Source organism: Ptychodera flava, chromosome 7 (assembly GCF_041260155.1).
Source record: "Ptychodera flava strain L36383 chromosome 7, AS_Pfla_20210202, whole genome shotgun sequence".
In the NCBI taxonomy this organism is placed as follows: Eukaryota; Metazoa; Hemichordata; class Enteropneusta; family Ptychoderidae; genus Ptychodera; species Ptychodera flava.
The window spans coordinates 25,495,628-25,512,782 of NC_091934.1; the positions used below are offsets into that span (position 1 = coordinate 25,495,628).

Below are 17,155 nucleotides of genomic sequence, written 5' to 3' on the forward strand. Positions count from 1 at the left end.
CTGTCATGTGTTCTTTGGTTTCGGAAGATTTACTGTGTTTTTCTGGGCAGGCTGTGGTCATTGTGTTGAGTGTAAGACAAAGAATTGTGGAGATTGGAATTGCCAGTAGCTGTTTTGATTTTTTTTAACTATTTTGATTTTGTATGTAAATTACAAGTTCTTGTTCCACTCCGCGAAGCATGTTGAAACACGGACTATTTAGCTTGTTGACAAAACATCTATATGCCTCAAATGCACTGTTATTTTTTGCATTTGAATTCTAGTCCGGACCAGAATTTCACTGTCAACAATGAAAATGCAGTCTACACATGTACAGGCTGAGTTGATAAGCTGAATACTGTGTATCTCAACATGCTTTATGGAGTAGAATAAGAAACTGAAATCTACACTTTAAAAGCAAAAAAGTGAAAATCATCAAAAGTTACAACTACTTACCGTTTGATCTCCACATGTAATGTATTGTGCATCTGTTTAAAAAATAAAATATAATCACTGTCGTTAGTCTGGTTCCCTGACCCATTTCTACCACTGGCGGCGCTGCTTACAAAGATAAGGACCCTTTTCCCGTTAGCAGTGCAGCCAGCGTTAGAAATGGGTCAGGGAACCAGACTACACTGTCAACTGCCATTTTGATTTTCTGGATGTATGTACCTCTTTGCAACGTTACTTCCTCAAAAAGCTGTCAAGTTTTGTCTGTTTTGCCAGTGCAACTTGAGTTGGGAACATTGCAAATTACTCTGTGCTAGTCAAATATTCAATTATTTCAAATCTCAATATCAAAAAAAGTGCTGAAAATATACATAGGACTGCGAACAATGTTAACGGTTTGCTTGTGGTCTGATCATACACTGGATGTACTGTGAAACATCTTGATCTTTTTAGCCAGAATTCCTTGTAGAGAATCGTGCTGTGTCTGTCAGTTTAAGACGCTGCTAATTTAAACTTTTCCCTGTAATTACTATGGTTTAGGATGTCCCTTCAGCTGAGTTTAAAACATGATCGAAATGAAAATTTGTGAGTGCTAAAAAGCTTTTTCAAATCGTTTTTACAGTGGTAGGTCACATACGGGTATCAAGTGTTGATCAAATTACGCTATATTCCTGGAAGAAATGAAACAGGAAAGGAAATGACACAACAATGGAATGGAGAGCTCAACCTCTGACCCAATGACATGTTTGCTTGTCTTCTTCATCTTCAGTACATTGACCTTGCTAAGACTAATCTACTGTGAACGGAGAAGCAGGTAGTGACAGCTTGTAAATGATGTTGCATAGCTCACCACAAGACTTCCCTGTGCTATTCCATGAAAATTTATCAAATGAATTGGCATGGAGTCACTTCAATATGACTGGACAATCATTGAATGCTCTATACTAGGAATTTTACTCTATCCCATCAAGATTTTAACTGTTTCACTCAAACAGAATAACACAGATCATTATTGCCTAAATATATGTTAAAATATTTGAGGAAATGGCAACTGTTTCTACCCATCAGAAAAATTAATAATGATAATAAGAAAATCTGGAAATATACCTTCTAATCAAAAGACAACCTACAATCTGGCTCTTCTCAAAAGGACAAGTTTTTTAGACTAAACGGTTTCGCTGTCAGGAAAAAGTAAAACCAGGTATGTGTGATAGTCAAAAGGGTTTCTGTATTCTGTTTCAGAGATCTGAGGGGCGCCACCTACGATAGATATTGTATTTCCTAGTTTTTAGAAAACGAAAGAATAATTCACGATATTCATTAGTGGCGTATTGTTTGCAATGCATCCTGGTAGATCCGCCATCTTTGAACCGGCAGGCATTTCTAGCTCCGTATCACGTTTGTTTATCTCTGATTTCCACAGAAAAGAACGAAATGCCGGACCATTTGGGAGATGATATGCGTAAAGTGAGGAAAGGTGAAGACAATAAAGAAGACAAACCTATCCAATGTAAGTATCATCCTTGCGTCATTCCCATTTGTTGAAGTAGATTTTCGTCCCAACTTTCGTACACTCTCGGTGTGCTGAGTCACACATGGATCATTGGATGTATGCAGTGTATGTATTAATCTGTAATCCACGGTCTTATGCTTACCGTTGTAAAGTAATGTCAGTTGAAGTACATGTTTTTCATTTTGTCGTATTTTTAATCATTTAACTCGCTGTTCATCCGAGTACGACCGTCCTTTAATAGAAGAATTATGTATCACCAATATTCAGAGAGCTGGTAATTCATTGCTCTGTGGCTCATTCGTGTTTATCAATACCACCTATTCCAGACGTGCGAAGCCCTCTTCTACGTTACACTACAGTAACCTACAACAAAGATTTCCTTATTTCTGTGTATCACATCTGTGAAAACGTTAATTGTGCTCTCCTTTGTACTACTGACACCACACTACAGTGTTATAAGTTCTACTCTATTATTATTATCTTTCTCTGTAACAGGTCTGACCTGAGAGCGAGCGCAGCGTATCATATCGTCATTGATGTTTTCAGACAATAGCATGCTAATTTCTGTGTTTGATGCATGATGCATAACTTGGCCATTGACTCGTTGAGGTTGAATTGTTGTCAATTGTTTTCTAGAATAACATGATTTATAGCAATTTAACTCGGAAATGCCAAGTTCACTAACGAAAATTATTTAAAACTGGTACATTTATGGTTCCGATCAGTTTATTATATTAAAAGGGGGCGGGAACAGAGGCAGTCTAATGTAAAACACGTACTTGATATTCCCGTCGGTAGCTAGCTCTCAGCACACTATTTTTAATTCTCGCGTGAGTTGACCGTTCGTTCTCGCGAGAGTAGGCCTGTTTCAAAATGGCGGCGCCTAGTGATGACAGATCCGGGCCTTCAAAAGTGATCGAAAATAGTCATTTTGAAACAAATTTCACACTTTCTTTGGAACAGAGAGATTCTTTTGTCGGCAATACACATTGTCGAGTAGTTTTTGTGGTAGATGATATCTTTAATTTCACGCAATCCGTGTAAAAGTATTCAAAATGGCCGCCTCCATGGAACTGTGTGCTCTCTTTTCAAACTCGTAGGTAGGCCCTATATAGAGATTCCATTCTAAATTTCTTGTACACGCGTTAGTCTTAATGCTCGCTTCGCGAGCGGCCTTCGGCCGCTCTCGCTGCGCTCGCTATTAATTATTATTATCTTTCTCTGTCAACAGCCCTTGATGAAGGTGATATTGCTCTTCTGAAAACTTACGTAAGTACATGTTGTATTATGTTACTGCCAGGATATTGTTATTCTCAAATATGGCTGTTCATATATAGATGCAAAATTAAATGTTTGTCCGCATTTTTAAAGTATATTTTTGAAAAAAAAAATTCAAGAACGACAAAAATGCAACTTAATTTTAATGGACAACTGCTAATGTGAAGGACATATTACAGACTACAAGCTGCAACAACAGCCACACATGCAACACTGACAAAATTTGTCCCTATCTCTTGTGGCAGTGTCCGATGTGACGCGCATCCAGCCTGATTTCATAACAAACCTGTACCCATGAACAGTAATATTACAGGCTGCAAAATTGTCATGTGCCTTTGTACCAGTGAATCCAGCATGAGAACACAATATATATGAGTACATATGAATCTATATGAAAAAAATTGTTGGCAAACCAAAAAAACTCTTCTGTTTCTCTCAATTGATATGTACTGTTTATTGCCATTATCATTTTCCCATGGTACCATTTTCAGGGTGTTGGAGCCTATGCAAAGTCAATAAAGCAAGTTGAAGATGACATCAGTAATATTACAAAGAAGGTCAATGAACTCACAGGTAATTCACACCTCTTTCAAATTGTTTTGGTGTCTATAGTTTTTTCAGTGCATCAAGAACTATTCTAAATTGCTATAATGATGACTTGCTCCAAAATTAATTCTCAAGGCAACATTTATCAACCAATCAGATTGTCTGTTTGTTACAAGATTACTGATTGGATGCTTAGCTATTGTAATAACCACCATCGCAAGCATCCACATACATGTAAGTCAGTAATGTTGGGGCATTTCATTAAGATGATAGATCGCCACACATCCTATTGTTATGATGTGAGGTAACATAATTCAGAAGTATTCTGATAACTTGGATCAACATTTTCACCTGACCAACAAACTCAAGTTGAATTTTGGCGAGGCTCCTTTTCGGCCAATGTCGTCTCAAAAATGTATAGCCTGACAACTGGCATAAGTGTTACCATATTTTAAAAACTGGACACCCACGTTCAGACTTATTGACTGGCATTGAATTGATGACATGGAAATGAACATGGAAACTTTTTAGTTCAGGGAATTGGAAACTAGGCATGCTTTCGTCAAAATTAACCTTCACAATCACACTAGTGAAGGAAATATATTATAAAAGCAAGCCACATTTTATCACTGTCTTATTCCACACAGGTATAAAGGAATCTGACACTGGTCTGGCCAACCCTGCGCTGTGGGACTTGGCCGCCGACAAACAGACCTTGCAGAGCGAACAGCCCCTGCAAGTAGCCAGGTGTACAAAAATCATCAATGCTGACTCGGAAGACGCCAAGTACATAATCAATGTCAAACAGTTTGCAAAGTTTGTTGTGGATCTCCACGATCAGGTAGCGCCGACAGATATTGAAGAGGGCATGAGAGTTGGGTATGTATGAATAATGCTTAATACAAATGCATGTACAAATTTCACTGTGTTCTACATGATTTGTCAACCATCCTTATAGGAAATTTGCATTACTGTGGCAGGTCTTGCAATGGGACAACTTGTCCTGTTTGCGAGACTTGCTTGTGATCTGTTGTAAAATATCGTCTCAAAATTTTCTGACTCATTTTTGGAGGAATTTCTCTGTAAGTGAGAGCCAAGCCTTTAGTAAGAAGGAAATTTACTTGAAGACAATGCCTTGTGAAGATGGTGCCTCATTTACAATATGGCATAGAACCCCTGTTCAATTGTGAGAGACAAGCTGTTTTCTCAAAGAAACATATCAATAGTGGTTTACAAAATTGACTGTTTATAACTTCTTTGAAAACATCAACCGTAATTAGAGTTTCAGACATTGTTTGGGATACAAGGTCAGTGAAGGGTTATTTGCACCCTGGCACCATTGCAGTTGTTCCCCAATAGGATTGTATTGACATTCAATGGTAAACCCTGGTAAAATGACAGGGGAACTCCGGCAGAATTTGCCCAGCTACCGCTCTTTCCATAACTTGTATGAAGTGTTCCCAGATTTCCAATATATATTGATTCTGTGAAGAATTTGGGCAATCTATGAAAGCATCACAGAGAAATCACATTACTAAAGTTAACAAATTCAATTATCACGTTTATTTTTTCCTTCTTTTTTCAGGGTTGACCGTAATAAATATCAAATTCACATACCACTACCTCCCAAGATAGATCCTACAGTCACAATGATGCAGGTAGGTCCAAATCAAGGAGTTAAGATCAAGTCAACAATCTGTCTCATGATTTTGTACGAAAACATGTCAAGTTATTTAAGCATGAAATCAGCATGCAACATTTTTCCCTTCTGAATATGGTATCACTGTGACATTTGATTTATTCGTTCGTTTTTTGTGTCAATCTGCATCAAAGTTAAGAACTAGTTTAGAATAAGTAGTGCAAATGTCACCAATAAGAGGTGTCATCCCAATCAGATACTGTCTCAGTTATCTCCCACAAACTATGAAGTTTTACCTGTCCTAGATTTTGTCAAATGTTATCAATAGAATTGAGGAGTATATTTAATGAAATGCAAGCTTTTCCCGAAGGTTTTCTGTCTAGACAGAGTTGATTTGAGCTTATACTGTTTGATGTTTTTGCAATGGAATTTCAAATTTTTCTGATTACAGGGAAGCAGTGCTGAGGAGCCTATTATTCCCTTCATGCTATTTCTCAGAATTAACCCTTTCACAACCATGGTTTAGCCCAATTCCATTGTTATCAATGGTGATTGTGGACCTGTTTACAGGGAATTGGGGGTGAACAGGTGAAATATTAGAACAATTCATTTTATCAAACATAGGGGAAGTATACCAGGACTGAAAGTTACATTGGTAGAGGGCGCTTCGCCTCTCACTGTCAACGGGCCTACCGAGAGTCTTTGATTGCAAAGATTGAATGTTGCTCTCATTTCAGGTTGAAGAGAAGCCCGACGTAACATACAGCGATGTTGGTGGTTGCAAAGAGCAAATTGACAAACTCAGAGAGGTTGTGGAAACGCCATTGTTACATGTAAGTACCTGTGATCAAAGATGAAACATGTTCGGTTGGATAACTTTGCTTGACATACGCTTGTTGGTATGATCCACGTGGTCTTTGCTCTTTACAAAGATGTCTTTCACAGTGTAGCTACATTTACAAGTAACAAAAGTACAAAGAAACATTTTCAGTTTGAGAGATACATATCCTACCAGCCCCCCCCCCCCCCCCCCCCTTCAAAAATTTAAAGAAATACATCAAAAAAATTTCTCTGAGAATGAAAACTTAAACATCAAATCTATAACATGCCAGTCTGTCAATCAAAGTAAATTCGTGTGGGGATACTGTGCACCTTAAGTCTCAGGTGAGAAAAGAAACAAATTTATAATTTGATTAATCCAAACGTTAATGTAAACCCTTTCACCACAGTGGTCTGGCCCAAACGTATTGATATCAATGGTGATTTTGGACCTGTTTAAGCAGAATTGGGGGTGTACAGGTGAAGAATAGATGTAGAATTTAGCTGCGACCTTTCTGCATATCAATCTACTGAAGTCAAACCGTGGCCTTTTGATAATTTTAGACCTAATGGACATCACATTTCATTTGCTACAGTTTTTTCTCAAAATTTTGGCAAGAATCTGAGAAAAATTGACTGGGGTTTATTTTCTAGAAGGGACAAAGATAGACTTTGGCGCTTGGGTTAAAGAGGTTGTGTGATGTAGTCATATATGTGTGACAAAGTCTCCAATAATTATCATTTCTTCGTCTCTGCAGCCTGAAAGGTTTGTTAACCTTGGCATTGAACCTCCCAAGGGCGTGTTGTTGTTTGGCCCTCCTGGTACCGGCAAGACACTCTGTGCCAGGGCTGTAGCGAACAGAACCGATGCATGTTTCATACGTGTCATCGGGTCAGAGCTCGTACAGAAATACGTCGGCGAGGTAAGAACAGTTGCTGATTGAACAATCCTGTGAATCATTCATTCTTCGTGGAAATCAAATTTAAAGAAGTACACCTAAAAAAGCCAGGGTGCTAACTTTTACAGCATGTGCTGTAATGATCTGTACACCAAACCTGATAAGCGCCCATCAACATCTCTTTCAAAGTTCAAATCGCTGTTGCAAAATATTAAGGTACGTTCATAACATGCACAAAAGCAGTTGATTTTGACATTGTAGTGTGCGGATTTCAAGGGTAAAAATATTAGAATAACATTTTGATCATTTCACTTGACAGGGAGCTAGGATGGTGCGCGAACTTTTTGAAATGGCCAGGAGTAAGAAAGCCTGCCTCATCTTCTTTGATGAAATAGATGCTATAGGAGGTAAGCCACCGAGAAAGTTTTCAATAATCTTGAAATTATACGCCAGACATAAACACAACATCCATCATATCGTAAACCGTCAATCATTCACCTCAATCCAAGGAGCAGCAATCTTCCATCAGTGGAACACAGTGAAATCTAGGACAGGGGTTTTTCAACTCGTACCGCCTACGGTAACATCTCACGAACATCTGAACAATGACAAACTTTGTCCGTGGTGTATATTTGACTAAAACTGTTTACTCTCAAAGGAAGAAATAATCTGTAGTATTAAACTCATCCGTAGTATCAATATCTAGATAGCCGGACTCTGATCAGTGTAAACAGTCTCAGCTAAAATTGAAGCACCAAAGTATTATTTATGGCAGCTTAAACCTATCACCCTAGCCCTGAGTACAATGCTGTGTCTTCCCCGGGTTATACGGCCTCCCATCATAGCCCAAATTTGGACCGCGGTCGCCAATTTTGTCTATGGTAGTCAGCAGGGCCGTTGTGGAAGGCGGTATAACGCCAGGACACACAGCATTATACGCAGGGCTTAAATCATCCCTATCAAATAAACCAATACCTCATATTGGTGATATTATTGAAAAGCAGTTTCTTCAACATCTGTTTCACGTATTACATCTCAAGAAGTATAAAAAAGTCACGTTTTTATCACCTGGTATTTGTAAATACAGCTCACACTGAACTTCTGGGACATAGTTTGAACTGAACATTTGATACGCTTTCACTCAATTGTAACCCAACTTGACCCTTTGACTGAGCGCCAAAGTCAATTTTTGTCACCTTTACAAAATATACCCAAGTCAAGAAGTCAATTTTTTTCTGATTTTTGCTAAAATTTTAATAAAAAAGTGTAGCCAATGAAATGTGATGTCCATTTGGTCAAAAATTATCAAAAAAATTACAGAAAAATTCATAAAAATTAGTAAAATGTTGCACTAAAATTTTGGTGGGAAAAGTTACAGCACTCAAAGGGTTAATATTGGTATACGAAGTCTTCCTGCTCTTTCCAACAATGCAGTTTTCTAATATGAGCACAAGCTTTGCACAAGGTGATCATAGATTTGGTATGAGATGTGCCTAGATAGTGTAACGTTATGTTTGAAACATAATATTATTCACACACAGGTGCTCGTTTTGATGACGGCGCCGGGGGCGACAACGAAGTCCAGCGGACAATGTTGGAGCTGATCAACCAATTGGACGGCTTTGACCCGAGGGGCAACATAAAAGTTTTAATGGCAACAAACAGACCTGACACGTTAGATCCAGCATTGATGAGACCTGGCAGATTAGACAGAAAAATAGAATTTGGACTTCCAGACTTAGAGGTAGGCAGCCTGTCTTCAAGAATACTTGGTATTTTTTGGTACAAATGTTTTGTTTTCAGTCGCATGGTAAGACCTTTCTGCTTGTAAATACAAGTACACGCACAGATTTTAGGGGTTATCCTAGCAACACTTACCGCACTATATCTCTGTAATTGTTTGTCTTCTTAATGGACAACTGAATCAAGACTTTGTCGTTTTTAATTTGCAGCGGAAGCCAGCCTTTCAAGGTTGAGCATGCTTCAAAAATGTTTCTTCTGTTTCACCTTCTGGCCTTCTGTCTTCTTTTTAAATCGTGTGACTTTCAGTGCTTTTGCTGTGTCTTCAAAACTTTATACTTTTGATTTCACAAGTTCAAGTGAAACATCTTCAACTACAGAAAAGGATCCCATCTTCCTTTCAAAGGCATTGTTTTTACATTCCTGTGGTGAATTGCTTTAAAGTATATCTCAGTATTTCTGAAGTCTTTAAGCCCTTCATGCAAAATATGTCAACTGTTAAAAAGAACACACTGCTTTCTCTGTCACGAAAGCAATTCATCACATTATGTCATTTGCTATTTCAGGGGCGTACACACATCTTTAAAATCCATGCCAGATCAATGAGTGTAGAGAGAGACATTAGGTTTGAACTCCTTGGTAGACTTTGCCCCAATAGCACAGGTAAGTCAAACATGTACAATTGATAGTCAGTGTACTTTGTGATTATATCGTGAGAGGGCGCCCTCTATAGACATGATTACTACCAATGAGCTTTCATAAGTTCATTCACAAAGTTAATTTACTTTGACAGGCAGTCCTTAGTTACAAAATGAATGTTTGTTATCTGACATTACGTCAGTAGGGAGTCATGCTGTTGGCAGAAATTCATAGCACCAAATCTCTTTGCTCATCGTCATCATTATAATTGTATCGCTCAACTTGTGTGAGGTGTAAGCTTACAGCCTGCTCAAGCTTTTACAGAGCATTGCTCTCACACTAGTGTTGATAAGATCTCAGGCGCTGTTGCTGTGCTGTGTAGGAGTAAAATCCTGTTCTCCGACAGTAAGAAGAGAAATTTATGTCATGAAAGAAACTACATTCTTTGACCCACCAAGTTTTTTTCATTGATCAGAATTGTAAAGAAGTACTAGTGACTTGAAGGGGTAAAAAAATTTAATTTTGTCACTATCTACTTCATACCAGATTCGTGACATTGTTCCATGTGTTTTGTCTACAGGTGCCGAGATCCGCAGTGTCTGCACGGAGGCCGGCATGTTTGCCATCAGAGCTAGGAGAAAAGTAGCCACAGAGAAAGATTTCCTAGAGGCTGTCAACAAAGTAATCAAGTCATATGCCAAGTTCAGCTCAACACCTAGATACATGACATACAATTAAACACTAACAATGAAAAATCTTTGATCCTGCAGCTAGCTAGTAAGTCTGTTCCCACCAGTGCGCCCTCTTGTGATGACATTTCTGACTGTTTTTTTGAATCAATTTTAGAAATTTTTTGAAATTTGTTTTCATCAGGCCAATGCCAGCACATGTGATTTGTAAACTTTTCATGCATCAAAGAGAACTTTTGTGAGTCGGCTATGACGTAATTTCGCTGAGGGGGGCAATCTGGTTGCTGCTGACTCCTTGTTTCCCATTCTGAGCTGCCATGACGATATGTCTAATCTCCATACCAAAATCGGCTCCAATTCTGCCATTGGCTCTGTGCAGGTCACATGACCTGTGTGGGATTCCCTATTGGCTATGTTTAACTCATGACTTTTTTTTAGTCCAAGTCTGCCATTGGCTAGATTCACATCACTGACTCCACCCACTTTGCTGTCCATTAATCACTGATGTCAGCTCCCTCTGCAGGCATTGTAAATTTGCAGAAAATCCTTTCTAATCAGAGCTATTCAGTGACAAATTGCCAATGATTTCATCCCAAATGGCTTTAACTGTAGAATAATTTACTCGGTGAAAAACAAAATTGTTTTCATCCAGGACTGTGTGCTCTGATAGGTATAAAGTTTTGACTTCATGTACGAAACAAACAGGGTTTTGCCAAATTGTAAGAAAGACGGGTACGTACAAGGATGCCTTCAGTGGTATGATGCCAGTTATGTAGTCATATGCGTCCAAAACTGCTTCATGAATGACTTGTTTATGATTGCCACATTTGACAGAACAGAACATTTCTCAATGCGATCTATTAACAATTACCTGATGTAACTCTCTAAACGTCATCATTAAGAGAAAAAAAAATGTTCCAATCATTGATAGGCAGTAGTAAATCCACTGCACTGCGTCACACAAAAACAGTGTCAGAACCTCCCTCACCATCAACCTGTTCACACCCGATTGCCTGTAAACAGGTCCACACTCACCATTGATAACAATGGGTTTGGACAAATCCATGTGGCTTGACGGGTAGACAATTTTGCGATGCTGACGTCTGACCTTCGAAAAGAAATGGACACTGAAAAGTTTTATTTTCAAATACAGTCTCAAATGTTTACACAACCCAAGAGTGAACTCCAGCCACATGTAGTGTCAAATATGTTAAAGGGAAACAGTCGTCGGAACTGTGCCTGTGCAAGTTTCTTGTTTACAAACAATGTATTTCGTGCATGATATCTAGATGCACCTCATCATCATAGCTGCAACATTTTAATTATACGATGTCGATTATGACAGACATGTTTTAACTTTCATCAATCACCATCGTACCTTGGATACAGTGGTAACGTTAGTTGTGTGGGTCCCATACGACCTTTGAGCGCAGTTCTGACGACTGTGTCCCTTTAAATGCTTGTGTTTTGCAAAGCGGAAACTTAAATGACATTTTGATAGGCAGAAATGTAGGAAACGCTATCAAGTGAGGGGCATTCATGCATTTGTTTAAAACTGAGTCACATGTAAAATATCTGTTTCATTTGTTTGAGAATTTCATTGTACATGCCTCGTGTAGAGGTATTTTGAACTGAAGAAATAAACAAGTATTTAAACCAACTGACTCTGATCGTAATTTCATTCAGTATAACAGTTGCCCCTCTGATGCAGATTATTTCAGAAGAATATCCGTGCAGACACACCCTCCCATTATTATAATTATTCCATTCCTTTTGTCTTCAGGGGCATGGGCAGATCCATAAACAGTGGTGTAGGGGTAAGAGGCCCATGTTTCAATTCTAGAAATCAAACTAGATGCCGCTGTGAAATCTTTGAATGGCAGGATGAGCACTTTCAACTGCAAAGTGAACATCTTGCCTTCAGTGCGCTTGCCCAGTTTCTAGCAGAAGAGCTTTCACCTGTATAATATGCAAATAAGCTGTGACCACCTGAACGTAAAAAGTGGAATTTTCATAGCTTTGATGTACAACACAACACAACTCACCATCCTTGCTTATATGCGGAACCACAGGAATGCAAAGTCCTCCTAACAATTGGGAAGAAAACCTCTTTAATCGGTCATTGAAATGTCTAACATTCTACGCATATAAAGTGCAAAGGCTACTCAAAATGAAGATTTCAGTGCAATTTAGAACAAGCTATTAGATTTTGTTTCAATGTGGAGTGCGAGTGTGCATGAAGCAGCTGACGGGCTGTGAGAAAAAAAAACAGACAGACCCAACACCCCCCCCCCTGGTCAGACCACAGTCCCTCTACTCAATGGGTGGTGTGGTCAGACGTGTACAGCTCTGGATTGAAACCCCACTTTGCGTCATAACGTTTGGTTTGACAACACCTGTGTTCTTCTCAGTTTTGTCAACCGCTTAACTTTGGCGTTGAAATTATTGTGCACTTTTCACGTAATCTGCCCTGCTTGAAGTGAACAAAATTTCTTGGCGGTCGATGGTAGCGCCCTCTTTGCGATACATAATGGAATCTTTTGTATAGCAAGTAGTGCAGATTCCCGCTTTGATAATCCATCCACCCCGCATCTACACCCCACCTGGTGACCGTGTCGCACATGAACTCTGAAGTTCGTTTTCCCTCTACTTCTGATTTCAAACTTGAAGCGGCGGAGTAAGCATTCTGGTAAGGAACTGCTAAATTGACATCATCATCATAATATTTTGTGGAATCACACAAACACTAGCTTCTTCTTGTTCCTGAATACCTTGACTGACGAGGTCAAGAAACACATTTTCAAAGTCACTCTGCATGTCTTGTAGTACCTACCTTATTTCCTCCACTTTTATAAACTAATTTCGACCCTACCAATTTAAAACCAATTTGATTAAACGTCCTAAGAAACTCGCTGTCTGTCTGAGATGGAATCAATTTCCATTCTGTAGATATTACGCGTATTTAGGCCGATCAAACCATACTTCATGAAACCACATTTTGTAAGTTCAAATTCTTTGATTGGGGTAGGGTGGGAGGTAGCAGTTTTCAGACTAATGTGGCGAATGGTTATGTGTTGCGCTGCGATCTGAATGGTAAAACATTCATCGTACACAAATCAAAAGAAAGTCGTGTTCTTGAACAAGAAAACAGAATTGCACCAACGTTGCTAAAAATTTAAACTGCGACCGTACACTTGGTCTTCAAACTTTGGACTTGGCTGTTGAATTGCGCCCTCCTACAATTATCAACTGTGTGAAACCACATTTTTCTTCGAGCTCAAACGTTAATGCTACTCAGATACAAAATGCCGAATCCGTTTTTAAAAGTCAAGCTTCTGTCAATGCGCATGCGCTCCTGAGCTCCTCGATCCATTCCCGCGGGCTGCGTTTCTGGAGTACGTAAGAACACCAAAATAGATACACAAGTTTTGCCATTCCGCTAGTAGCAGCTCCTCCGGGACGGTATTACTTGCCCATATTTACGCTGGTGATAAGTGCTATTCAGCAGTCACATACCATTCTCATCACCCCTTCGTCCCGATGGTTTAGGCCAATCCGCCAGGGACAACATATTACAACGATGTATCAACTACACAGGCTAAGAGGGGTGTTGAGAGACCAAATATTTACACAATACTTGTCGGTCAGTCACACTATAACCCTAGAAATGTGATCGCGTTGAAATGTTTATTTTCTGTTCTCATCTCAAGTAAAAGAAAAACTCCTTGAGTAGAAGCAGTGAGATCATTGAATATATCGCTCCGTTTTAATATGTTATTCCGCCGTGTTATAAAACCCTTAATGTGTTTGTTTTCTAAATGGAGTAGTTTCTTGTTCATTTTGACTCTTTATTGCTCCGGTCCAAAATTTCAATGAGTTCCATGGTCACAGTGTATATTTCACCCAGTGCCGTTACAAACATCCGTTCATTTGAACTTGGCTGTTGTGAGGCCTGAGAGCGACGATCGTTTACTAAGCGTCGTCATCTCAAAATAAATTAAGTTGATGATATTTCAATGGAAAACTAATGGCTTGCGCAATGTAGGAGATTCATTGCCAACAGCAACTATTGACCGAACGAGGTATTAAGAACTGCGCCTTTCAGTCAGTATAAAACCGACTTGCGCGAAAAGGGATGAATAATTTGAATAATTTGATATAGGGGAGGGACTAAAATGGTTGGGGGGATTGTCACTGGCCTACTGGGACAAGTTATTTCCTGAAATTGCTCTCAAAACGAAATTTGTCATGATCAGAGTTTCAGATTTTACGAATGTTTCACCTCTGGATACAAATCTTACTCTCTTTCCAGGGTCAAAATTTACTGCTAATTAATTTTTAAATTTTTGGCAGGGTAAGAACAAAGCTTCGAAGACTTTTAATGATTGGCCCCCAAAACTTCAGACTGTCGTAGTCTACCCTAAACCTATAGAATCACCAAAAGTTACACCGTCAGGTTGACGTAACAACCTTCCACACATATATTCACACACCGAGCTCTCTCATCGTCTGCTGTATACAGCAGACAGGGAAGCAGTGTCATATGACGTTAAAATGATAGAAAAGGGAGCTTTTCCACCGGAGCGAGATTAACTTCAAGAAATTCACCTCCATATGGTTGGCACATTGATTTTTCCGTGAAGCCAAAAGCATAAAGCTACCCTGTTGGGAAAACCACGCCTCTATGCAAACAGATTTCTCTGCCTTTCGGGAAGACTTCGGCGACGTAAATAAACGTGGTTGCTCACGCTGGCTCGCCGCGAACTGAAATAACTTGGAATTTTGTCCATCATCAAATGTATTACATTATGAGTCTTGGAAAATTCTGTTACCTACACAGGGTGGGCTAGAGGAATGCCAACATCGTGTGCTTTGAGTCAAGTGTAAAATGTTTACACCCTGTTTACAAGTCGGAGAATTCCGTATTACAGGATTCGTAGTTTCAACCTTCAGACGTTCAGATTTGTTATTCTGACAGAAACAGAAGTTAAACACCCCCACTCCAATGATAAAACTGTGTAGAGTGTCATCAACCATGGCAGTAGGGACTTTAGGGAGAAAAACCTGATTCGTAGTTTCAACGTTCAGATTTGTTATTCTGACAGAAACAGAAGTTAAACACCCTCACTCCAATGGTAAAACTGTGTAGAGTGTCATCAACCATGGCAGTAGGGACTTTAGGGAGAAAAACCGGATTCGTAGTTTCAACCTTCAGACGTTCAGATTTGTTATTCTGACAGAAACAGAAGTTAAACACCCCCACTCCAATGATAAAACTGTGTAGAGTGTCATCAACCATGGCAGTAGGGACTTTAGGGAGAAAAACCTGCTTTTTTAATATTTTAGATCTTGATATATTGACTTCCATTCCGGTATCATTGGCTGTCATTACGATACAAATGACTGTCATTGCGATATCATTGACATGGCATTTGACACCAACGGAAGAAAAGCTGCACGGTGCCGTGTTGATCGATGCACGTATGACGTACTACAGAGAGAAAGGGGCTTTTCTCGCACAAAAATGTGCTTGTCAAGCAAGAGAATATTTCTGTAGTACATGCTAGAATGAGGAAAAGGAAGAAGTTTAAACAGAACAAAATGGAAAATTGCATATTATACTCGTAACTGCTGCTATCTCGTCAGCAGTTGTAAGTCCGTTGGCATCAGGTCACCGACCAGAGTCGTTGGCGGACAGATCGAGATCGTAGTCGTACAGTCAGTGATGTCAAACTTACAGTCAATATCGTAATGACAGTCAATGATATCGTAGTGACAGTCAATGATATCGTAGCGAAAGTCAATGATATCGTAATGACAGTCAATAGTATCGTAATGACAGCCAATGATATCGTAGCGAAAGTCAATGATATAGTAATGACAGTCAATGATATCGTAATGACAGTCAATGGTATCGTAATGACAGCCAATGATATCGTAGCGAAAGTCAATGATATCGTAATGACAGTCAATAGCATCGTAATGTCAGTCAATGATATCGTAGTGAAAGTCAATGATATCGTAATGACAGTCAATAGTATCGTAATGACAGCCAATGATATCGTAGCGAAAGTCAATGATATAGTAATGACAGTCAATGGTATCGTAATGACAGCCAATGATATCGTAGCGAAAGTCAATGATATAGTAATGACAGCCAATGATATCGTAGCGAAAGTCAATGATATAGTAATGACAGTCAATGATATCGTAATGACAGTCAATGGTATCGTAATGACAGCCAATGATATCGTAGCGAAAGTCAATGATATCGTAATGACAGTCAATAGCATCGTAATGTCAGTCAATGATGCCCTGATGAAAACCAATGATACCGTAATGGCAGTCAATGATATCATCATGATCATAATGGCAGTCAATGATGCCATAGTGAAAGCCGATGTTATCGTGATGGCGGGCAATGTTATCGTAATGGCAGTCAATGATGTCGTAAAGACAGCCAATGATTGAAGGAATACTTAATCAGAGAACTGTGTTGAGGCTGAAGACAATCGTTTGCGCTGTAATTTGACACAATGGGCAGTTTACGAAACTTGGGATTACACTTAAAATGACCAGCTTCAAGTGTAAAGGATTTGACTATTGGCCAAAGAGTTACACTGATTCATAAGCAGCACATACATTTCCCCTTCAGAGCGAGTCACTGCCGATGTTTGTTCGAACATACTGAATTTATTTACAACTTCCTGGAAATATTGGAAGTGCGTCTTATCTCGAAAGGATGCTCTCGACACATATCTTCCTAAAACAACTTCAGTGACGTCAAGGTCACCGGCATTTGACTTCGTTCCAGATAAACTGATTTTTATCACGGTAGCTCTGTCGCGTGATTTTGGATTTGCAGAGCAAGTCGCCGAGAGAATTACATCACGTAAGGTCGATTTTGATTGTTTGGCTTATTGTCACGGTTGATAATTGTCGTCAGTATGGCGTAAACATGAGT

At 39.2% G+C, this 17,155-nt stretch overlaps 2 protein-coding genes across 2 annotated transcripts; both read left to right on the forward strand.

Annotated features, from left to right (window-relative positions):
* The first annotated feature begins 1,767 nt into the window (after positions 1 to 1,767).
* LOC139137096 (26S proteasome regulatory subunit 7) lies at positions 1,768 to 11,851 on the forward strand. The gene is made up of 11 exons (XM_070705060.1): positions 1,768 to 1,939; positions 3,174 to 3,211; positions 3,712 to 3,793; positions 4,414 to 4,645; positions 5,352 to 5,424; positions 6,143 to 6,238; positions 6,983 to 7,147; positions 7,443 to 7,530; positions 8,665 to 8,867; positions 9,430 to 9,526; positions 10,083 to 11,851. Exons 1-11 carry the CDS (start codon positions 1,864 to 1,866, stop codon positions 10,238 to 10,240), a joined length of 1,308 nt encoding a protein of 435 aa, XP_070561161.1. The 5' UTR covers positions 1,768 to 1,863; the 3' UTR covers positions 10,241 to 11,851.
* Positions 11,852 to 15,942: 4,091 nt separating this feature from the next.
* On the forward strand, positions 15,943 to 16,662 carry LOC139136402 (muscle-specific protein 300 kDa-like). The gene has a single exon (XM_070704126.1). It carries the CDS (start codon positions 15,943 to 15,945, stop codon positions 16,660 to 16,662), a length of 720 nt encoding a protein of 239 aa, XP_070560227.1.
* The last annotated feature ends 493 nt before the right edge of the window (positions 16,663 to 17,155 follow it).